At 38.5% G+C, this 25,493-nt stretch overlaps 1 protein-coding gene across 6 annotated transcripts in view; it reads left to right on the top strand.

Annotated features, from left to right (window-relative positions):
• Positions 1–5,010, top strand: part of LOC126176126 (kinase D-interacting substrate of 220 kDa) — a 407,030-nt gene extending 402,020 nt beyond the window's left edge. For all 6 annotated transcript variants that reach the window (XM_049923291.1, XM_049923274.1, XM_049923298.1 and 3 more), the window contains exon 28: positions 3,239–5,010. In XM_049923291.1, coding sequence (XP_049779248.1) covers positions 3,239–4,203 — 965 coding nt within the window. In that variant the 3' untranslated portion in view covers positions 4,204–5,010. The remainder of the gene's footprint in view (positions 1–3,238) is intronic.
• Positions 5,011–25,493: the final 20,483 nt, after the last annotated feature.

The raw sequence follows: 25,493 nt of genomic DNA, 5'->3' as shown, positions 1-25,493 counted from the left end.
CACAGTAAGTATGCATTTCCAACCATTGGTTCCAAGTCTCAATAAAATCAGTTGTGGACCCATAATCACGTGTTTCAATTTGGCCCAAAAGATTTGAGAGGAGGGAGGAGGAGATTAGTGTTTAATGTCCATTCGACAACGAAGTCATTAGAGATGGTACACAAGCTCAGATTAAGGAAGGCTAGAGAAGGAAAGTGGCCGTGCCCTTTTGAAGGAACCATCCCAGCAATTTAGGGAAACCAATGAAAACCTAAATCAGGATAGCCGCATGTGGGCTCGAACCATCGTCCTCCCGAATGCAAGTCCAATGTGCTAACCACTGTGCTATCCCTCTCAGTGAAAAGGTTTGAGACATCCTGTGCATCATCACCATAAGCAGATTGTTACAACATAATGTGTCATGACTTTACAGTTGAGTGACATTTTAGATCATACATTCTCCTGTATTGTTTTCCGTTTGCGGGCAGTAATGAGAATATTTCTGTGGCGAAAAATTCAACTTCCACCACTACCACTACTACAGGTGTAATGATTCCATCATCATCATCATCATCATCATCATCATCATCATCATCATTTAAGACTGATTATGCCTTTCAGTATTCAATCTGGAGCATAGCCCCCCTTATAAAATTCCTCCATGATCCCCTATTCAGTGCTAACATTGGTGCCTCTCTGATGTTAAACCTATTACTTCAAAATAATTCTTAACCGAATCCAGGTACATTCTCCCTGGTCTGCCCCGACTCCTCCTACCCTCTACTGCTGAACCCATGAGTCTCTTGGGTAACCTTGCTTCTCCCATGCGTGTAACATGACCCCTCCATCTAAGCCTGTTCGCCCTGACTGCTACATCTATAGAGTTCATTTCCAGTTTTTCTTTGATTTCCTCATTGTGGACACCCTCCTGCCATTGTTCCCATCTACTAGTACCTGCAATCATCCTAGCTACTTTCATATCCGTAACCTCAACCTTGTTGATAAGGTAACCTGAATCCACCCAGCTTTCGCTCCCATACAACAAAGTTGGTCGAAAGATTGAACGGTGCACAGATAACTTAGTCTTGGTACTGACTTCCTTCTTGCCGAAGAGAATAGATCGTAGCTGAGCGCTCACCGCATTAGCTTTGCTACACCTCGCTTCCAGTTCTTTCACTATCTTGCCAGCCTGTGAGAATATGCATCCTAAGTACTTGAAACTGTCCACCTGTTCTAACTTTGTTCCTCCTATTTGGCACTCAATCCGTTTTTATTTCTTTCCCACTGACATTACTTTCGTTTTGGAGATGCTAATCTTCATACCATAGTCCTTACATTTCTGATCTAGCTCTGAAATATTACTTTGCAAACTTTCAATCGAATCTGCCATCACAACTAAGTCATCCGCATATGCAAGACTGCTTATTTTGTGTTCACATATCTTAATCTCACCCAGCCAGTCTATTGTTTTCAACATATGATCCATAAATAATATGAACAACAATGGATACAGGCTGCAGCCTTGTCTTACCCCTGAAACTACTCTGAACCATGAACTTAATTTACCGTCAACTCTAACTGCTGCCTGACTATCCATGTAAAGACTTTTAATTGCTTGCAAAAGTTTGCCTCCTATTCCATAATCTCGTAGAACAGACAATAACTTCTTCCTAGGAACCCAGTCATATGCCTTTTCTAGATTTATAAAGAATAGATACAATTCCCTGTTCCACTCATAACCATAACACTTCTCCATTCTTTGCTGTAAGCTAAAGCTCTGGTCCTGACAACCTCTAAGAGGCCTAAACCCACACTGATTTTCATCCAATTGGTCCTCGACGAATACTCGCACTTTCCTTTCAACAATACCTGAGAAGATTTTACCCACAATGCTGATTAAAGAGATACCTCTGTAGTTGTTACAGTCTTTTCTGTTTCCATGTTTAAAGATTGGTGTGATTACTGCTTTTGTCCAGTCTGATGGAACCTGTCCCGACTCCCAGGCCATTTCAATTATCCTGTGTAGCCATTTAAGACCTGACATTCCACTGTATTTGATGAGTTCTGACTTAATTTCATCCACCCCAGCCGCTTTATTGCACTGCAATCTATTGACCATTTTCTCCACTTCCTCAAATGTGATCCTATTTCCATCATCATTGCTATCTCATTCTACCTCGAAATCTGAAACATTATTGATCGCATTTTCACCTACATTGAGCAACTCTTCAAAATATTCCCTCCATCTGCCCAAGGCATCCACAAGATTCACCAGCAGTTTTCCTGACCTGTCCAAAATACTTGTCATTTCCTTCTTACCTCCCTTTCGAAGACTGCTAATTACACTCCAGAATGGTTTTCAAGCAGCTTGACCCATAGTCTCCAACCTGTTCCCAAAGTCTTCCCAAGATTTCTTCTTGGATGCTGCAATTATCTGTTTGGCTTTGTTTCCTTCTTCAACGTAACTTTCTCTGTCTACCTGAGTTATAGTATGTAGCCATTTTTGATACGCCTTCTTTTTCATTTTACAGGCTGCCTTGACTTTGTCATCCCACCAAGCTGTTTGCTTCATCCTACATTTACACACTACTGTTCCAAGACATCCCAATGATTCCATCTCACATTATTCCTTTGCACTTGGCTTTATGTGGTCCAGGTGTGTGGATGTTGTTCCAAATCCCTGAAGGCTCACCTTCATTGTGACATTCACAGAACACAATTGGTGAATGAATCACAGAAGATTTAACACTTACATTCTGGGTTCACACTAATTTGTTCAGCTTAATGTGAAACTTAATTATTTCAAGAGACTGCTTCCTAGAAGGCCATGTTAGAAAGACTTCCTGTTTGTTTTTGATCAAGAAGTACTTCTCATCTGAAAAACTTCAGGTCAGTGGACCTGAACCTCACGATACGAAAAATTATATATCAGTATGAATGATTGGAGCGATCTTCCATTCATAGTTGTTTCTGGGTTTGTTAGGATGTGTTACCTCAACTGCTTATGTGTATTTAAGCTCATTTATTGGTGAATTTAGATAAATATGGCAGTAATGTCTTGCAGATCTCTTTTTATTCTTTGGTCATAAGATTTCACACCAGTCATTATTTGGTGTCATAAACTGAGCATGTATTATATTTTCATTGTTTTGCCTTGAATGTAAAATTTCTTTTTATTGCTCTACATGTTGGAAACAAAAGTTGAAATTTGCTGTATGTGTAATTACATTTTCTGTCAAAGCAAGGAATCTCTTTGCAGCTCTGAACAGTACAGTACTGGGCGATGTGGCAGTAGTTCCAGCATTTCTTCAGGAAGCAAGCAGTCACACCAACAGCTCTTGTGGAAGTACAGCTGATTTACAAGGAGCAGGAACAAGCATATTGGAAATTCAACACCAGAAGTCAAACTACATGCAAGCTTGCCAACAGCGCCCTTCATCACTGCCAGTGACATCTGAGAGCCGGATACTTCCAACATCTCCAAGCCATTATGTAGCCATCAGATCTCATTCTGCAGAGGATAGGGTTCCACAGCCTTCTTCAACAGGAGGTCCTTCCTTACTTCAGGGCTTAGCATCATCGTTAGTGACACCAGCATCAAGTCTTGAGAAACTCAACCGTCTCAAAGATCGATTGTTGCGCTCTGTATCAGGACCACCATCTACAGCATCTGTTTGTGGGGGCTCATCAGTAATATCTCCAGCACCTTCAATACGAAATGGAAGTGGTGGGAGTGATGATGAAAGTACTCCATTAGTATCTGAATCATCAACACCAGGTGCAAGAACATCAAGAGTAGGTGTCACTACCTTCTTTAATGGAGGATTTGGTGGTGCTGATGATTCCGGTGGAAGCAGTCCATCTTCACCACCATCTCCAGAAGACAGGGAAGATAGCCGAAGTCCTAGTCTGAGCCCCAGTTTTGTCTCTCCTCAGTTTGTTGGAGCTACAAGGGTAATGTCAGATAATACCAATTTAGATGCACTGGGAAATGTGTCTGAACACCTTCCATCTTCTCGTGGGTCATCTGCCTCACTTAGCCGAGCAGCTCCAGATTCAGGAAGCAATTATTGTCACTTAGTCACTGTGAGCAGAGGAGGGGCTTCAGAAGCAGATCTGCGGCATTGTGGTAAGTCTTCTACAACAGGAGCAACTATTCAACTACCCAGACAAGATGCACTTGATACTATTGACCCATGGAATAACCCTGAGACAACTGTATGACCACGGTGGATTTCTGATGGCAGCAATAACTGTGCGTGACATAAACCAATACTGGAGGTAGAGATGACATCGTTTGAGTAAAAATGCGTACAGTGCCATCAGATGCCATCAGATGAAGCACAGTCCAGCCAACTAGCAGGAGTTTAATGTACATAATGAATTTATTTATTTTGTCTCATTGTAACTGCTGTTCATTTGTTTAAAGTATTATGACTATATGCTTTTGCAGTTCTGATGACACTCATTTTCTGTTATTAATGGTTCCAGATATGTGAATCATAAGTTGCATGATGAGAAATAGTCACTTCTCCTTGCTTTAAAAAGTTCTGCAGTGGTTTTACACAGCCCATTTATAAATAAATTTTATGTTTTCATCATAGTTTCATTTAAACTATTCCTTGCCGTAAGAGTGCATTTATTACTATTGAATTTAGTTATTAGATATACGAATCTCAACCATTCCAACTATATGTTCAGTGACTTAGTTTATTGCATTTAAATACAGAATGCTTTTAATGTACATGAAATGTTTGCGTGTATAAATGACAGTGCATTTCTCATAAATTCATTACTTATTTTTGTTTTATACCAGTTTCTGTTTGCATCCAAGTCTGTAAGTTGACATGCAGTTAATGCTAGTACTGAGTAAGATGTGTTTAAAGAACTTGCATGCGTGAAATTTAAATGCTGTCATCTGATTTAAGCTAACATTTTCCTTTTCTTTATATTAAGAGAATTACTTAGTACATTGTACAACAACAGTTATATGTGGCAGCTACATAATAAAGATGATTCAGTAGAAAAATATACCTTACTTTCTAGAGAATGTCTGGTTCATTGCCCTCTCCCATGCTACCAGCCTTAATATGTAGTTTTAAATCCACAAGAAAAAAATATTTGTTCTGTGATTTATTTTTTCATCTTTTCTCCTATGATAATGATAATAAGGAATTAACAAATAACATATACCTATGACACATATAAACATTATATTAGTATATTATGCAAAGTGATTCACAATGTATCTACTTTACATGCTTTATTTAATAAATAGTTGGAAAATTTAGCAAATATTACCATAAGTGCTGAAATTATTCTTACTCAGTCAGCCCTGTGATATCACAAAGACTGATAAAAAGAAATAAACTGTTGAAGATGACTACAACATTGTTAAATTACCATAGTTACATTAAATAAAATTTTATTAAAATGGAGAAAAATTGTTTTTACGTTTTAATGGCATGGTAATTTATTAGTAATCTCCCTTTCAGCTCAGCCCATGGTCTTTGGAGGGTTGCCCTGGTTGCAAGGTGAACACCAGAACTGTTCTCAAAGAACCCCATACAAATAAATTCCCATTGGTAGACATAAAATCCCAGATCTCCTTGGCAACACCTATTAGAAATAAGGATGCAACAGAATTAACTTAAACCACATGGTTGAAAAAAGTATTTGAGACACATTGTATAACAGCTGGCTTCTTCCCTATGGGGGATGAATGAAATGTATGGAAAAAGCCTGTGCTTAAAATTAATTAAAAGCTCATTCACAGTAAATACATTGAACAGCTGTGCATGTGTGGCTCATAGAAAATTAATGATGATGGTCACCATGTTACATTACTTGTGGTTCGTCAGCACAATAACCAAAATATTGCTAATAGGCATGTTGCAGATGAAGAATCCTAGATCAGTCCTTTTTGTAAAGTTGAAAATCAATAGTGTGCTGATGGATAAATTCCAGAGCTGGAAGATGACTGGAGAGAAACAACACACAATCTCTTACTGAGCTTCCCGTGAATAAGAAATTTTGAAGACAGGAAGCCTGGTAAAGATATTGCATTTATTCTTAATGAATTTCACATGAGCACAAGAATGTACAAAATTCCATTCCACCATGGGATACTTTTTGATGTAGATGCCATAATTACTTCTGGAGTTAGCTGATGAGCTGAAGTAGTAATTCACTGTCACTTCACGAAGCATGGGTTGACTCAAATGGCCACTGGAATCATTGTTGAAGAACGGTGGTTGAACACTGAATACTTACATAAAAGTTTTGGGATACTTAATTCCATGGCATCTTCTAACTGAAAAAAAAAGAATAACAATTGTGTCAGGATTTTGCTATGTACTGATAGCTTACCTGCAGACTATAAAATTGAGTGCAGTGGTGATGGAGATCACCTTGGTGTTGTGTTCCTCAGCATGGGCATGGCAATTTGGTCTAGGAGTTCCAGCAAGTGTGAATGGCACTTTTATGAATCATCAAGTGACTTAATGTTTATTTCTACATGTTGAAAGTTATAATTAACTTGAATAACTTAAGCAAAGGCACATCCTTCACAGGGACAGTCATTACAGAAAGTATGAGTATGCTCCCTAACACTGATAGTCAGCAAGTGACCTCTTGTTTGACCACAATATTTGTTTGACACCCCTTTCCTCAGTGTGTCTCCTGTAATCATTTCCCCCATTTTCAGTCTAACTGTTCTCTGTACGCATGCTCTTCCCCTGCTCTAATACAGGAATGACAGAAAAACTTATCTCTGTTAGGTTTCCTAATAGGATTAGTTTCTGCATGAGGCTGCACTTAATGTTATCTTTGTTTTCTTGGCAGAGTTCAAACTTAATGGCATCACTCTCACTTCATTACCAGAAGGCAGCCACAGTACAAAATCTTCCTGGCATACAACCAGAGGCCACATACCACCAAATGTCTAGTATCTGTTCGGTTTCTTTGGTCTCGCTATGTTCCTCTGTCATCTCTCCCACTCATCCATTTACTGTTTTAAACTATGAGCAAGGCCTGTGCAATTAAATACTAATTTGAAAGCATACACAACTTCACTTATTTACATTTTAGTTAGAAATTACTCAAAAGAATTCTCCCATAAATACACAATATTGTCTCGTTAGCACGCATCCCATCAGCAAGCATCCAATCACATGTCAATAAATGTAAATTGTTTGCTTCATTACAGTGTGAATCAGAGTGTCATGACAACAGTGTGTGCAAAGAAGGGTCTCTCAGTGATGCATCAGATCAACTACTGGATCTCCTTAGTGTTAACTGCTTTTGGATCTCCCAACCTCTTAAAACAGTCTGTGTCACTAAATGGCTAAAATGGTCTTATAGTCCTAGTTTCAGGTTGCCCATCTAACGGCTCCCAGAGCAACAAAAATTTGATTTTCAGTATTTCATATACCAGTAATTATTGACGGAATTAAAAATTTTATTATAATCTACTTATTAGGAAATATAATCTTACATTGAAGATTTGCCCCAATAAGTCAGCCATTAAAGTTACAGGCTGCCTATAAGTCTTGAGGCAACACAGCGATTTTAATATTGTGGTGGAAAATCAAAAGCTTATTTTGAGTATTTTGTCACTGATTTTGCCTGTGAACAGATATGGATGGATGCTGTACATGTTAAGTGTGAGATGGTGGTTGCAGTATAACCGCAAGTTGCAATATATACCAGGCAATGCATTTGTTCTGTGCTTAAGAAATCTTGGCTTGGAGAAGTAGGATGCATCATCAAGTAAAGAGTGCACTGTGACTATGTTTATTACATCACTGTGAACAGTGGATGTCTAAAGAGATGTGTGAAAAACTGACTACTCTGTTGTTTTATTTCTGTCAGTTTGACGGTTATTCTGAGATCAAGAATCAAGCAATACTGTAATGTTCCCCCTAAAGAAATGTTTGATGTGAATAGTTACTGTAATTTAGTTGAAGAATACAAGGCAAAAGATCTGAGAAGTGTCATATTCATTTACACAGTTGGATGTTGTGCTAAATTCTTGACTTCCAGTATTTCTGCAGAAGCAGAAGAAGTTCGAGCCTTTTAGCATCCTTGATCACAAGAAAGAAAAGGTGAGCTAAATAATATCAGTTAATCACAGCTCATGGGTGTATTAATTGGCACTAAACGGGAACAATGCTGACAGCTGATGGGTCAGCATGGCTGACTGTCATGCAGGGGACTTGTGTTCTATTCCAGTTACTGCCAGAGATTTTTGCTTGGTGGGGGACTGGTACTGGATGGACTCAGCCTTGTGAGGCCAACTGAGGAGCTACTCACATCATTAATGATGGTTCCAAGGTCAAGAAAGCCGCCAACAACTAGGAGAGTGGTGTGCTGACCACATACCCCTCTATAGCACATCCAATGTCACCATTGGCAAAGGATGACACAGCGACCGGTCAGGCCCAATTGGCTCATCTATTACCAGAATGTGAAACTTCATCTACCAGTACCTATCTATAGAGGAACAATAGATTCTGAGGTTCTGGTGAAAGTGATCCAGAACTAATACTGCTGGAAGTAAAATAAACTGATGAGGAATAAAAGTGATACTCAGGAAACAGAATTATTGAAGATAATTTCCGATTTTTAATCGAAGATTACCGGAAATTATATTTATGATTTTTAATTGAAGATTACCAGAAATTTTCGCTTTTGTCACTAACAACTGAGTCAATAGCAGAATATTACGTTGAACTGACCAAGTAATTAGAAGCACGCCAAATAAAGAAATATGAGAAAAAATACTTTTTTGATAAACACCAATCACATTAACAGACAGCAGGTACATTTGAAAAGAATTTATAAAGTCTGTGACTCAGGAAAACTGCAAAGAAATATGACTGTTTCATCAGGTCCAAAGCTAAGCCGCAGCATCAGCAGCAGCAACCAACAACAGTCCAGCTAACAAGTACAGCGATCATATTTCCAGTTAGCATTATGATACAGCAAGCTATGCAAGCAATTTTTGGTGAGCTGTGTTAAATCAAAGCTTGTTTTTTTGTTGATTGTTGTGTTACTGTGCCTTGTGGGGTAGTTAAAAGTGCCTGTGTATCCAACAACAAAAATTTATAAATATGCGGTGACAGCCGGTAGCAAGAGGAGATCAATTTTAAATTAAATATTTTGTTTACTGCATGCCTGTACTGACCTGTGAGATGGAGGAGATATTCAAAGCTATATCTGAATTAAATATTAGGATGGGACAGTTAATACAAGAGAATACTGATTTAAAACCTCAGTGTGAAGAGTTGAAAATTTTCTTTAATACTAAATTAGATAGCAGTAATGTTAACCCAGTAAATTAGTCAGACTCAAGGTGATTAATTAAAAATAGAATAACAAGTAACTAACTAAAAACATGATCAACATATTATTGATTCCTGCAAAGAAAAGTTAGAAAGCCGGCCGGAGTGGCCGTGTGGTTCTAGGCGCTACAGTTTGGGACTGGGTGACCGCTACGGTCGCAGGTTCGAATCCTGCCTCGGGCATGGATGCGTGTGATGTCATTAGGTTAGTTAGGTTTAATTAGTTCTAAGTTCTAGGTGACTGATGACCTTAGAAGTTAAGTCGCATAGAGCTCAGAGCCATTTGAGCCAAAAGTTATAAATAAATAATAAAATATCTGAATTAGAATTTACCATATTAAATACAAGGAAAATAATGTTCTGACATATCTGCAAAGTCTAGTTTCATCATAGATCCATTGCATGTTATGCTATTGAATTAAATACAGAACTGAAGCAAAATTCAGACATATGTGTCTGTTTGAATATTGTGAAATGAGATACTGACTGAAGTAAATTAGATGTTTTCTGTTTCCCTTTGTCAACTTTGGTGGAGTGTAGCAGTGATTCATTTGAACTAAACGTTCCACAGTATGTTGAGGTAAGTATTAACACATCTCTTTTGTCAGATGTCATAGCTAACCAATCTATTTGGGAAAGATTATTTGATTTTCATGCACAGTTGCAATTAAATTGGTGGAAAACATATGTGACAGATTTTAGTCAACAATTTTGAAACAACTGCATAAATCTTATTTTCTGGTATGACTTGATATGAATTTATATGATGTATGCTTTTTTGTAATATTAAGAGCAAATGGCTTAGTGTTAATATTTAGTGAAGTGATTACTTACCAAAAGCAACAAGTCAGGCTTAAACATACATTTGTCTTTGAACTCTATGTGACAGCAAATAGTATATTTAAATATTTGTGGCAAATCAAAAAGAAAAAAAAGGAGATTTGAAGTGGAATGCCAGTGGCCTCTTGCTTATATTAGGCTAACTGAGGTAAGTGGGTTAATTGCTGTATCCAAAAATGCTTCTGAGTATACACTTTTTTGACACAACATGCCATAGACCTCATGTGATATCACAATCTTTGTGAACTTTGTAGGGTGACACCTGCAAGGCCTTAGTTACTCATTATATTACTTCATACTTCAGTTTCTGTCTAATGATACATCATCTTTTACTATCCTACCTACTTTAAATGATATTTTCTTCTAATAACCTATCTGTTGTGGGTAGAACCATGAGACATTAGACTAAGCTTTTAGTAGCAATAGAGAAACTGCTTTCTCTCACAGGTATTATTTACATTTTTGCCTTACAAGTAAGGAAGCAAAGCCAGCCTTAGTCTGCAAGTTTTTTGTTTAAATGTAGGTGGTGACATTAGTCCTTGGTGTGTTATTTGTGTGGTGTGATGTTTCTTAAGTGCAATGAGGCTTTGGCAAATTCTTTAGCAAGTGCCACATGCTGTTTAGGAAACAGTGTGTGCCCACAGAAGAACCCCCAGGTAATTTTTGGACAGAGATAGGAAACCTTAAAAGAGTCCTCCTTACTGAGCCTATATTCCTGTGCCCTGAATATCCCCATCATCTATGTCTACATACATGTTCCACAGGCTATCAAACGGTGCATGGCAGAGGGTACCTTGTACCACTATAGTTATTTCCTTTCCAGTTCTGCTCCAAACAGAGCAAGGTAAAAAAGACTATCTATATTCCTACATACTTATCTTTGTGATCCTTACTTGAGATTTATGTTGACAGCAGTAGAATCATTCTGCAGTCAGCCTCAAATGTCAGTTCTATAAATTTTCCCAATAGTGTTCTTCTTTCCAGGCATTCCCATTGGAGTGCACAAACATCTCCATAAACTCGCTTATTGATTGATTTTATTGGCAAAAAATCTAGCAGCCTGCCTCTGAATTGCCTTGATGTCTTCCTTTAAACCAAGTTGGATGGGATCCCAAACACTCAACCAGTACTCAAGAATAAGCACACAATGTTCTATATGCAGTGTCATGTACATGTCAACCACATTTTCCTAAAATTCTCTCCATAAACTGAAGTTGATCATTCAACTTCCCTACTACCATCCTTATGTGCTCATTCCATTACATACCGCTTTGCAATGTTACACCTAGGTGTTTGATCTCTCTATAAACTGAAGTTGACCATTCAGCTTCCCTACTACCATCCTTATGCACTCATTCCATTACATATCACTTTGCAATGTTACACCTGGGTGTTTGATCCATGTGACTATATCAAGCAGTATTCAGTATACCAGTGCTGTATTCAGACATTACAGAATTGTTTTTCCTGCTTGTCTGCATTAACTTACATTTTCCTATGTTTAAAGAATACTGCCATTCAACACTTCAGCAAGAAATTTTATCTAAATCATCCTGTATCCTCCCACAGTCATTCAAATATGACACCGTCCTGTGCACCACAGCATCATCAGCAATCAGCTGCAGATTGTTCCTTATCCTGTCCATTATATCATTTTTGTATATGGAGAATAAGAGCGGTCCAATCACACTTACCTGGGGCACTCCTGATGATACCCTTGCCTCTGAGGAACACTCATGGTTGAGGACAATTTACTGAGTTCTATTACTTATTTGGGACTCACTTATTTGGGACCTTGCTCTGTATGCACATACCTTCATTAACAGTATACATTGGGACACATTGTCTAATGATTTCTGGAAATCTTGGAATGTTAAATCTGCTTGTTGCTTTTCATCCAAGGTTGACAAGAAAAGGGCAAGCTGAGTTTCACACAAGTGATTCTTTCTAAATCAGTGATGATTTATGGACAGAAGCCTTTCATCTCAAGGAAATTTAGTATAACTGAACTGCAAACATGTCCAAGAACTGTGAAGCAAACTGATGTTAAGGATGTGTGCCTGTAATTTTGTGGATCCATTCTTTTAGCCTTTTTATAAACAGGGTTACCTGCTCTCTTTTCCAGTCACTTGGTAGTTTACACTGGGTGAGAGTTTTGTGATAAATGCAACCTAATAATGGTCCAATGCCATAGATTTCTCTCTGTAAAACCAAATTGGGATTCCATCCTGACCTGGTGACTTACTTGTTTTCAACTCTTTCAGTTGCTTCTCTATGCCAGGGAAGCCTGTTACTATGTCCTCCATATGGGCATTTGTATGACAGTCAAATAATGGTATGTTTTTATGATTCTCCTACGTGAATCATTTATTACATGAGAGATTAAAACTTTGGCTTTCCTTTTGATGTGTGCTGTTGCCACACCAGGCCAGTCAATGAGTGACTAGATAGAAGACTTCAACATGCTGAGCCGTTTTATGTAGGATCAGAGTTTTCCCAGGTTCTTGGCAAGAGCTTTTGCTAAGGTATGATGGTGGTAGTTCTTGTATGCTTTGCACACTTTCTTTTAACAGATGCATGAATTACTAATAACTTTCGTCTGTCATCATTCGCTCATTCTCTTTTGAACTAAGAGTGCAACCATCTCAGTTACCTCAGCAGTTTCCAATTTTTTTTATTAAACCATGACAGGTTTTTTCTGTCCTCACTCCACTTCCTTGCACATACTTCTCCAGGGCAAAATTTACAGTCTGTTAAAACTTTGCCTATAATTCCTCTGCATGCATCATAATGGAACTAAATGATGTCTTGTTTATTTTCTAAGTGGATTGCTAACAACTGAATCCATAGATGCCCCAGTCTATACTTGGTGGGTTAACGTCACCCTCAACTAATATTGCTGGGTCTGGGTATTTCTACACTGCTGAGCAAAGACTTTCTTTAAGTGATTCTGAAATATATGGTTATGGTGGAATTGGGTGGCCAGTAAAAACATCTGTTAATTAACTTGAGTTCACTTAGATCTATTACATGTGTCCTGATAACTTCACAAACAGACTCAGGTTTGGCATTGACAAACACAATATTTTTGTTGACTGCAATGAACACTGCTCTTCGGATGGCATCTAAATTGTCTTTCCAATATACATTTACTGTTAAAGTTTTGACAATCAAAGTGGCTTTATTTCATACATGATCTGAATTCATTCTCTGCATACTGACTGGTAAGTTTTTGTCACCAACTAGCTTAGAAAAACCCCTGTGGACTCCACAAGTTTGGCTCCATGCAATGCCCCCCCTCCATCCCCTGTTCGACAAATGTGGCAGTTTGTAATTTGTCATGCTACTATACACTATCTTCACAAACTCTCACATATGCTTATGTTTTATTGCCAGCATCATACTTATCATTTCAATGACTGTTTTGGGACTCATAGACACATTATATTAACATGGTTGTAGTTTTTCTGTACTGGAACTACATGGAATGGGTTCATGGAGGAGCACTACTTGGCACAAAGACCAAAGATAGTAATGATTGCCTGAAACCTTTTCTCAATGATCTGGCACTTGGGATAAGTCTAGGGACATGCAACAGAGAACTGAGGACACAATATCACTGAAAATGCATTTTGTGAAAAATAACACTTTGAACATCTTTGTTTACTAAATGAGGGTACAGACTTGTCTTGAAGGTTTTCTGAAAGTGATGAAGCATGACATCAACCTGTGCTCTGTAATCCATAATCACAGACTGTGAATGAGATGAACAATATGGCTTTCATATAATAGGCACTTGTGGAAGCTACTTCAGTTTATACAGTGGAGTTGCTCAGTCTCCAAGGAGGGCATCACACATAACACAACATACATTTTAAAATTCTGCAGCAAATTGACAACAGTGAATAAATCTCTACTTAAGGCAATACATTAATCAAAATACCCAAGTCAGTCTGTTTTGTACTTTGAGTTATCTCTTTTTAAATGAATTAAATGATGGTATGAAATTAATGAAGACGTAATTACCACACTGCGAGCAGCAGCACCAGTGCATGATGGGAGTGGTGACTTGGGGCGGGGGTAGGGTCAAGGAGGAGGCAGGGGCAAGGAGGGGAAGGGATAGTGTGGTGGGGGTGGTGGACAGTGAAGTGCTGCAAGTTAGATGATGAGCATGGGAGAGGTGGGGTGGGGGAGGAGGGAAGTAGCAGGAAAGAAAAGAAATAAAAAGACTGGCTGTGGTGATGGAATGATGGCTGTCTAGTGCTGGAATGGGAACAGGGAAGGGGCTGGATAGGTGAGGACAGTGACTAATGAAAATTGGGGCCGGGAGGGTTACGGGAACATAGGATGTATTGCAGGGAGAGTTCCTACCTGTGCAATTCAGAAAAGCTCACATTGGTGGGAAGAATCCATACGGCACAGGCTGTGAAGCAGTCATTGAAATAAATGATATCATGTTTGGCAGCATGTTCAGCAAAAGGGTGGTCCACTTGTTTCTTGGCCACAGTTTGTTGGTGGCCATTCTTGCAAACAGACAGCTTGTTGGTTGTCATGCATACATAGAATGCAGCACAGTGGTTGCAGCTTAGCTTGTAGACCACATGACTGGTTTCAAATGGTTCAAATGGCTCTGAGCACTATGGGACTTAACACCTGAGGTCATCAGTCCTCTAGAACTTAGAAATGCTTAAACCTAACTAACCTAAGGACATCACACACATCCATGCCTGAGGCAGGATTCGAACCTGCGACGATAGTGGTCGCGCGGTTCCAGACTGAAGCACTTAGAGCCGCTCGGCCACAGCAGCTAGCATGACTGGTTTCACAGGTAGCCTTGCCTTTGTTTGGATAGGTGATGTTAGTGACCGGAATGGAATGGAGTGGGTGGTGGTGGGAGGATGTGTGGGACTGGTATTGCATTTAGGTCTATTACAGAGGTATGGGGCATGAGGTAAGGAATTGGGAGCAGGGGTTGTGTATGGATGGACGAGTATATTGTGTAGGTTTGGTGGATGGTGAAATACCACTGTGGGAGGGGTAATGCATTACCTACAAACAAATCTTGAGGTACGGCTACGGGCACCCACCTGGCACCATCCTATGCCAACCTATTGATGGGCCATCTAGAGGAACCCTAAACCCTTCACCTGATTCAGATTCATTGATGACATCTTTGCTATCTGGATCAAAGGTGAGGACACCCTGTTCGCATTCCTCCAGAACCTCAACAATTTCTCCCCTATTTGCTTCACCTGCTCCTACTCAACCTAACAAGCCACCTTCATAGATGTTGACCTCCACCTCAAAGATGGCTACCTCACTACCTCCATCCATATCAAATTACTAACCACCAGCAATACACCAACTTTGACAGTTGCCACCCATTCCGTACCAAGAAGTCCGTTCCGTGCAGCCTAGCCACCTGTGGTTGTCACATCTGCGTAATGAGCAGTCCCTCTCAAAATATACTGATGGCCTCACTGAAGCCTTCACTGACCATAATTATCTTCTCAACATAGTACAAAAACAAATCTCCCATATGTAATCTTACCCTCCCACACATCACTATTAAAATTCTATTAGTCTCTTCATTATTTTCAAGAGCTTTAAGAGGCATAATAAATACAAAAGAAAACTTTTTACTTATCTTCATTATCTCATTGTTGTTGGCTCCAAGTCTTATGGCTAGGGGTCCATTCTTGCAGCTGAAATTGTGACTTAGTGGGTTCCTGATAAATGAATAACTGATCAAGATTTACCTGTTGCTATGAATATCTTTTTATTTTATCCCATTCTTCTAAATCACACTGACTTTACAATCTCCATTTCAAAACAGTAATTCACATTGTTGTTGAGAAGATTAGCAAAATACGTGCATTTTCATCAGAGGCGTGCTCATTACTACTAACATTCTGCACTATTCACAATATTCAAAAGAGTTTACAAAGCAAAAGTGTTTACAAACTTTCTTAACAAAACAAGGGTCTTTGCTAAAACATATCATTATTTTTTAAATGAATCCAGAAATAAATATAATAATTAGCACTAGATTGTGCAGTTAATAATATGAGTGTAAGTATGCCAGAATTTCTAATTTTAAATACTTCTAAAACAAGAATAATTTTTAACTGTTAGTACTTATTGATTGACCAAATTAATTTCTTTGTTATACATTTTAGCCTGAAATATAATACATCATGTACAAAATTATATGAAATTCTTTTAGTTAAACAACTAAGATAATGCTCACCTATACAGGAATTGAGATTAATCATGGTACCAGCTACTTATATTAAAAAAAAAAATAATAAAAAAATGTAATGTCAGAGGAGGGTGTCCCATTACAATATCCCCCTCACAAAATTTGGAAGAAAGGTGTTTACAATATTTTGTGACAGACTACAAGGTTTGCCAAATGGTGTTAAAAATGATGCCCAGGATAGTAGATAGATGTGTAGGAGTATCTGATACGTAACATATTACAAAAAACATAGGAAAAACATCTACTATAAAGCCATAATCTGTACTTATATCAGGATATGGTATTCAGATTTTCAGATCTGTGAAACATGCCAACACAAAACAAATAATACAAGGTCAAAACTACAACATAACACCATTAAATTATAGAAATAATTACGGAGACAAGGTAAATTACTAAAAGTAAAAACTAAACTCCATCCAAACAGGCCATGAAGGCCCAACAGTACTGACCGGCTGCCGTGTCATCCTCAGCCCACAGGCATCACTGGAGATGGATATGGAGGGGCATGTGGTCAGCACACCGCTCTCCCGGCCATTGTCAGTTTTCGTGACCAGAGCCGCTACTTCTCAATCAAGTAGCTCCTTAGTTTGCCTCACAAGGGCTGAGTGCACCCTGCTTGCCAACAGCACCGGACAGACCGGATGGTCACCCATCCAAGTGCTAGCCCAGCCTGACAGCACTTCAGTGATCTGATGGGAACTGGTGTTACCACTGCGGCAAGGCCGTTGGCTGTAAATTACTAGTATTACAAATTTTAAGTTTAATCCACACAATCAAACCTTCAAAACAGAAGAGAATTTCAGAGCCTAAGTGTATGATGAGTGAGCTGACTCGAAAAACTCATGACGACGGCTATAGACCATGAGTAGGAATCAATCATCCACATAAACCAGTATACTGAAGAGTATGTTGACTCACGAAAAAACAAAATAATTGAAAAATATTAGGGCCTAAGTTTACGATGTGAGGATCAATCCAAGAACCCAAACTACACCGGGCACAAACCAGCAAAAAATGCCTTGACACAACAAAATAAATAAAGTTCATAAACATATCAATGAGTCCAATTATATGCAAAGAGTAATTGTGAGAAGCATCTGGTCTCAGTCAATGGTTGTACACTCTCCTTGAGTACACACACAATGACCAGGGGTACCCAAAACAGAGCTAAGCATGAATCTGTCAACAACTCAAGATCCAATCAGATACAATATTGCAATACTCAGGGCAGATTCAAGTAAACATAGTCATCAGTAGCTTTGAATGACGACACAATCCAGTAGCTTGAGAACCAAAATCAGAGAATGATAGCAGACATGTATTCATCTTGTTATATTGTCTATACTAGTGAATGTCTTCCACAATATTTGCTAATTGTCCACATAAACTAATCTATGTATATAAAGACCTAGAAGATTCACTTACAAATGATAAAACAAAACATACTGATTTAAAGTTACGTAATGTATTGGAAAGTCAGTCCCGCTACCTGCATTTATGCCGAATAACACTGTCTTTAGCAATCTTGGCTAACAATTCACAAATATCAGTCACAACACAGATCCAGTTGACAGATGTTCACGTACGTTATCCAGCGCATATGATCTGTGTCAGCTGACTGGTCCAGGAGGATACACCCATATAGCAGTCTGGGGACTGGATCTGCCAACATCTTTCAGGTTCCTCCTTAGAGTTCTCATCACACGCTCCAATGGGTAGGTAAAGTCCTGTCTAGCCATCACATCAAATCCTGAAACATTGTTTTGTGTACTAAATATGCTGTTCAATAAATTCTTCAGTCCAAAAGAGATATGTTCTCCTCAGTAACTTTTCAAAATCATTTATATGGGATTTATGTCAAATGAAATTAAAAAGAGTTCACGTATGAATCATTAATAAATATAGTTAAATCCGATTAAAAAGAAATGGACTATCAAGGTATTACACACAGATATACCAAGATACTATTCCTAATTTTTGCAGTACATGGCATATATGTATCAAATTCTAAAGCACAGATCTATTACAGAACACAACTTTTTAGTGTAACATAGATTTTAACTCAGTCAATAGATAAGAAAAAACTTTAGAAATCACATCATCTTACATACTAAATTCCAGACAAACAAAACACACTTATCTAGTCTGAAGCATATGCACATAGATTTAAACTCAGTCAGTGGATAAGACAAGAACTCTAGAACTACATGATCGTACATACTAAATTCATGACAATGGAAAAAGAACAAACGAACAAACAACCAAAAATTAGCTACTTATGGATCATGTCTGTATGTTTTCAGTTCAGTTATATTGTGTAATCCAAACAACTTCTTAGATTTTGGATACACAAGTCTGTATGCATTAGGATGTAGATTTGCATGAATTTTGGATGCTCTAATATAAATATAAACAGATTTCTTTATCTCAGATGTCAACACTTTAGATTTCTCTTTGGCTTTTACCAACACAAGTTAGATAATCTACCTATACTATCATGTCTCTGCTTTCTCCTATACCCCTGTTTTTTCATCACCTCCCTAACACATTCTTCCCTCTCCTGTGGTGACAGAATTTTATATGGTGGAAACTCAGCATTTTCAGGAATAAAGTTAGTTGGTCTGTGATTAAACATAGTTTCATATTATGAAAAACCTATTGAACAGTGTTGTAAGCTGTTCATAATATCCTCGAAATCACTGACATAATGTATCCAAATGGTATGATTCTTACTACAATATGTTCTAAACAGTCTTCCGATCACTCTCATATATCTTTCTGCAGTATTACAAGAAGGATGATACATAAAGGTTAGAAAATGCCTTATTTTTGTGTGATCAATAAAATCTTTCCAAGCTTTTGATGTAAACTGAGAGCCATTAGCAGATAAAATTGTTTTAGGAATACCAACCTGATGAAAATACGTTTTCAGACTTAGAGACAATTTGCTTACTGGTTGCTTTCTTGAGAGGAGGCAGCTTTATGAACTGTGAAAATACATCAACCACCACAAAAAGATAACAAAATCCATTCTTAAACTTAGGTAACAGTCCATAAACATCCACAGACATGGGATCAAGGTTACTATTAGGCAGTATGTTTTCCATTTGGCCTCTGCTTGTTTGGTTACTTACCTTCACTCTTTGACATCTGTCACAGCTGTCAATCTTCTTCTTGACTCTTGTACCTATGTTATAAAAATAGATGTTTTCCTGAACCTTTTGTGTGCATTTGGTTGATCCACAATGACCAAAACTCTTATGTGTATAATAATACACTGTACTGGCCAACATAATTTCCAGTCCTCTGAGTCAGTCTTATGGCTCCTAAGTAAAATACCCTTGTGTACTTTATAATACTGTTCTGTCTTTTCTCCTCCTTTCTTACCCAACATGCTCTTAGATACTACATTCGTGGCAAACATAACACAATTACATAGTCATAAATCCACAAACATAGTGAACATTTTCTTCTAGACTAGTATCAGTAAGCATCCTTGTTCAAAGGTATTGTCCTCTATACTAAATGTTAACAGTACTTCACATTTTACATACTTGCTTTGCTTACCAGTAGCTTCTCTTGTCTTTACATGTGCAATGGACATTTCCACAAAATTCTTAATTTTTATGCCTTATCTTGTCTCTAAATTGTTCAGATATGGCACAAATTGGGGTACCTGCACCAATCAAACAGTTCCCTTCCCACTGATCAATCTTAATCGTAATGTAAGGACACTCAAGATCTGAATCATCATTTTTGTTATTAGACACTTCATGTAAAAACTGGTGTATTTCCAGATTTTTTAAAAATAGCAACTGTTTCACCAGTGCTAAAAAAAGGTTCTTCTGAAAAAATATCAAACTACCGACCCATGTCACAGTTAAGTTCCTCCTCAAAAATTCTAGAAAAACTCTTCTATTTCAGGCTTTTAAGTTTCATAAATAAATATGCACCTCTTACAGTACATCAACAGGGTTTTAGAAAGTCTAAATCTACACAGACAACAATTTTCGAATTCTTAGACTGCATTTTAAAATCCCTTGATCAACATAAATTAGCTGCAGGTATTTTTCTAGATCTATCAAAAGCCTTTGACGTCCTGTACCACAACATTCTACTTGAAAAATTAGAAAGACGAGGAGTAAGAGGTGTAGCACATAGCTGGTGTAGCTAAAAAACCGCAGGCAGAAAGTATCACTTCAGCATGAATTCAACAAAATGAATAAAACAAGAAACAACTCCTTTCTTTCTAGGAAATCACCAATAAAATATGGTGTACCACAGGGCTGAATCTTAGGTCCACTACTCTTCTTGATTTATGTGGACGACTTAGTTGAATATATGAGTCCCACAAAAGCTATCCTGTTTGCCGATGACACCAGCATATTTCTCACTGGATCCAGTCCAGAAACTTTGCGGTTCACAGCAGAAAGTTGTATGAAAAGACTTTCTGAGTGGTTCACAAAAAACAAACTCATAAATATGGAAAAACCTGTGTGTGTCGATTTTCATTTAATGCCTCCAACTAACCAAATGTCTATTCGAGCCCAATTAAAAAATGATCCCCTAGAAAATGTAAGTGTCACAAAATTCTTGGGTCTTTGGGTTCAGCAAGACTTAAAGTGGGAGACACATATAAATAACTTATGTAGAAAACCATCATCTGTGTGCTATGGCCTAAGTATTTTAAAGGCTACAACAAGCAAAAGAACAGTACTGCAGGCATACTATGCACAGTTCCACTCACTAATCCGATATGGGATCATTTTCTGGGGATACTCAACTCACAGTGTAAAGGTTTTTAGAATGCAAAAAAGGGCTTTAAGAATAATTTGTGGCCTTAAAAAGATGGAGTCCTGTAAATCCCATTTTACTGGGCTTGGTGTTCTAAATGTTCCAAGTTTATTCATTTATGAAACTATCTTGTTCACTGGGGACTACCTCCTGAAAACAGGCAAACTGCTACATAACAAAAATGTACACAACTATACTACCAGAAGGGAATCAAATATAGATCAAAAATATCACAGAACACCCACCTATCAGAGGAGCATAATTAACATTGGTGTAATACAACACAATAAGAAACCAGGGGAAATAAAAAATATTACTCATCCAATATTTGAATATAACCTAAAGGCATTTCTAATAAAGCACTGTTTCTATTCTGTCAGAGAATTTCTGAATAAGTAACAAAATTAATTGTAATAGGTACCTAATTTTAATTTGCCCACTATTTTGCTAATACTATGTATTATTGTAACTTATCTTTGACCTGCCCGATATCAATTGTACAATTTGTGCTATATGATAAAAGTGGACCAATAAAAAATCAATCAATCAAAAGATCAATTTTAATTTCATCAGTTGCTACATTCACACTGTCTTTACAGGGTTCTATCAACAGTTACTGGTATCACAGCATTACGTTGGTTACTCATGTTGTCAGGTAAAGATTGAACACAATGAATGGATTCTTTAGTAAAACTAACATCACTAATTACAGAAAGATCACAAAATATTTTACTGTCAAAATTACACTTCCTACTTAGATCTTCTTTCACTTCATTACTCTGCATGACATTAATGAAAAATTGCTTTGACTGCACTGATATTCCATGACTCTCACTTACATCATCACAAACATCACTTACCTTACCTGCATTTGCAAATAACTCTGGAACTTCATTACTTTTAAATTCCACAAAAACCTGATACTCATAATAATCATCATCATATTCTTCCATAATAACTTCATCAATAACATCACAAGTCTAATTACAATCAAAGTCACACACTTCACCTACATTCATTTGCAATAAGCTACCAGTCTCAGACTTACCAACCTCATAATTTCACGGCTCTCATTCACAGCTACATAAAAAATACCACCCAATTCAGATCGAATACAGTCATCACCTGATTTACATACATCAATAATGCTGTTTTCTGACCAAGATTAGAAATCATTAGTACACACTACCTCAAAATTCTCATTACTCTCACATTCTAGTTTGTGATTAGTATCTACATTACTATAATTAAACATAGTATCCCAAAACTTTTGATCAAAATGTAAATGAGAAATCTACATCTACATCTACATCTACATTTATACTCCGCAAGCCACCCAACGGTGTGTGGCGGAGGGCACTTTACGTGCCACTGTCATTACCTCCCTTTCCTGTTCCAGTCGCGTATGGTTCGCGGGAAGAACGACTGTCTGAAAGCCTCTGTGCGCGCTCTAATCTCTCTAATTTTACATTCGTGATCTCCTCGGGAGGTATAAGTAGGGGGAAGCAATATATTCGATACCTCATCCAGAAACGCACCCTCTCGAAACCTGGCGAGCAAGCTACACCGCGATGCAGAGCGCCTCTCTTGCAGAGTCCGCCACTTGAGTTTGTTAAACATCTCCGTAACGCTATCACGATTACCAAATAACCCTGTGACGAAACGCGCCGCTCTTCTTTGACTCTTCTCTATCTCCTCCGTCAACCCAATCTGGTACGGATCCCACACTGATGAGCAATACTCAAGTATAGGTCGAACGAGTGTTTTGTAAGCCACCTCCTTTGTTGATGGACTACATTTTCTAAGGACTCTCCCAATGAATCTCAACCTGGCACCCGCCTTACCAACAATTAATTTTATATGATCATTCCACTTCAAATCGTTCCGCACGCATACTCCCAGATATTTTACAGAAGTAACTGCTACCAGTGTTTGTTCCGCTATCATATAATCATACAATAAAGGATCCTTCTTTCTATGTATTCACAATACATTACATTTGTCTATGCTAAGGGTCAGTTGCCACTCCCTGCACCAAGTGCCTATCCGCTGCAGATCTTCCTGCATTTCGCTACAATTTTCTAATGCTGCAACTTCTCTGTATACTACAGCATCATCCGCGAAAAGCCGCATGGAACTTCCGACACTATCTACTAGGTCATTTATATATATTGTGAAAAGCAATGGTCCCATAACACTCCCCTGTGGCACACCAGAGGTTACTTTAACGTCTGTAGACGTCTCTCCGTTGATAACAACATGCTGTGTTCTGTTTGCTAAAAACTCTTCAATCCAGCCACACAGCTGGTCTGATATTCCGTAGGCTCTTACTTTGTTTATCAGGCGACAGTGCGGAACTGTATCGAATGCCTTCCGGAAGTCAAGAAAAATAGCATCTACCTGGGAGCCTGTATCTAATATTTTCTGGGTCTCATGAACAAATAAAGCGAGTTGGGTCTCACACAATCGCTGTTTCCGGAATCCATGTTGATTCCTACATAGTAGATTCTGAATTTCCAAAAACGACATGATATTCGAGCAAAAAACATGTTCTAAAATTCTACAACAGATCGACGTCAGAGATATAGGTCTATAGTTTTGCGCATCTGCTCGACGACCCTTCTTGAAGACTGGGACTACCTGTGCTCTTTTCCAATCATTTGGAACCTTCCGTTCCTCTAGAGACTTGCGGTACACGGCTGTTAGAAGGGGGGCAAGTTCTTTCGCGTACTCTGTGTAGAATCGAATTGGTATCCCGTCAGGTCCAGTGGACTTTCCTCTGTTGAGTGATTCCAGTTGCTTTTCTATACCTTGGACACTTATTTCGATGTCAGCCATTTTTTCGTTTGTGCGAGGATTTAGAGAAGGAACTGCAGTGCGGTCTTCCTCTGTGAAACAGCTTTGGAAAAAGGTGTTTAGTATTTCAGCTTTACGCTTGTCATCCTCTGTTTCAATGCCATCATCATCCCGGAATGTCTGGATATGCTGTTTCGAGCCACTTACTGATTTAACGTAAGACCAGAACTTCCTAGGATTTTCTGTCAAGTCGGTACATAGAATTTTACTTTCGAATTCACTGAACGCTTCACGCATAGCCCTCCTTACGCTAACTTTGACATCGTTTAGCTTCTGTTTGTCTGAGAGGTTTTGGCTGCATTTAAACTTGCAGTGAAGCTCTCTTTGCTTTCGCAGTAGTTTCCTAACTTTGTTGTTGTACCACGGTGGGTTTTTCCCGTCCCTCACAGTTTTACTCGGCACGTACCTGTCTAAAACGCATTTTACGATTGCCTTGAACTTTTTCCATAAACACTCAACATTGTCAGTGTCGGAACAGAAATTTTCGTTTTGATCTGTTAGGTATTCTGAAATCTGCCTTCTATTACTCTTGCTAAACAGATAAACCTTCCGCCCTTTTTTTATATTCCTATTAACTTCCAAATTCAGGGACGCTGCAATGGCCTTATGATCACTGATTCCCTGTTCTGCACTTACAGAGTCGAAAAGTTCGGGTCTGTTTGTTACCAGTAGGTCCAAGATGTTATCTCCACGAGTCGGTTCTCTGTTTAATTGCTCGAGGTAATTTTCGGATAGTGCACTCAGTATAATGTCACTCGATGCTCTGTCCCTACCACCCGTCCTAAACATCTGAGTGTCCCAGTCTATATCTGGTAAATTGAAATCTCCACCTAAGACTATAACATGCTGAGAAAATTTATGTGAAATGTATTCCAAATTTTCTTTCAGTTGTTCTGCCACTAATGCTGCTGAGTTGGGGGGTCGGCAAAAGGAGCCAATTATTAACCTAGCTCGGTTGTTGAGTGTAACCTCCACCCATAATAATTCACAGGAACTATCCACTTCTACTTCACTACAGGATAAACTACTACTAACAGCGACGAACACTCCACCACCGGTTGCATGCAATCTATCCTTTCTAAACACCGTCTGTACCTTTGTAAATATTTCTGCAGAACTTATCTCTGGCTTCAGCCAGCTTTCTGTACCTATAACGATTTCAGCTTCAGTGCTTTCTATCAGCAATTGAAGTTCCGGTACTTTACCAACGCAGCTTCGACAGTTTACAATTACAATACCGATTGCTGCTTGGTCCCCGCATGTTCTGACTTTGCCCCGCACCCGTTGAGGCTGTTGCCCTTTCTGTACTTGCCCGAGGCCATCTAACCTAAAAAACCGCCCAGCCCACGCCACACAACCCCTGCTACCCGTGTAGCCGCTTGTTGCGTGTAGTGGACTCCTGACCTATCCAGCGG

Source organism: Schistocerca cancellata, chromosome 1, assembly GCF_023864275.1.
Source record: "Schistocerca cancellata isolate TAMUIC-IGC-003103 chromosome 1, iqSchCanc2.1, whole genome shotgun sequence".
In the NCBI taxonomy this organism is placed as follows: domain Eukaryota; kingdom Metazoa; phylum Arthropoda; class Insecta; order Orthoptera; family Acrididae; genus Schistocerca; species Schistocerca cancellata.
The sequence above is the reverse complement of the archived record's forward strand: the minus strand, read 5'-3'. Positions and strand labels throughout refer to the sequence as shown.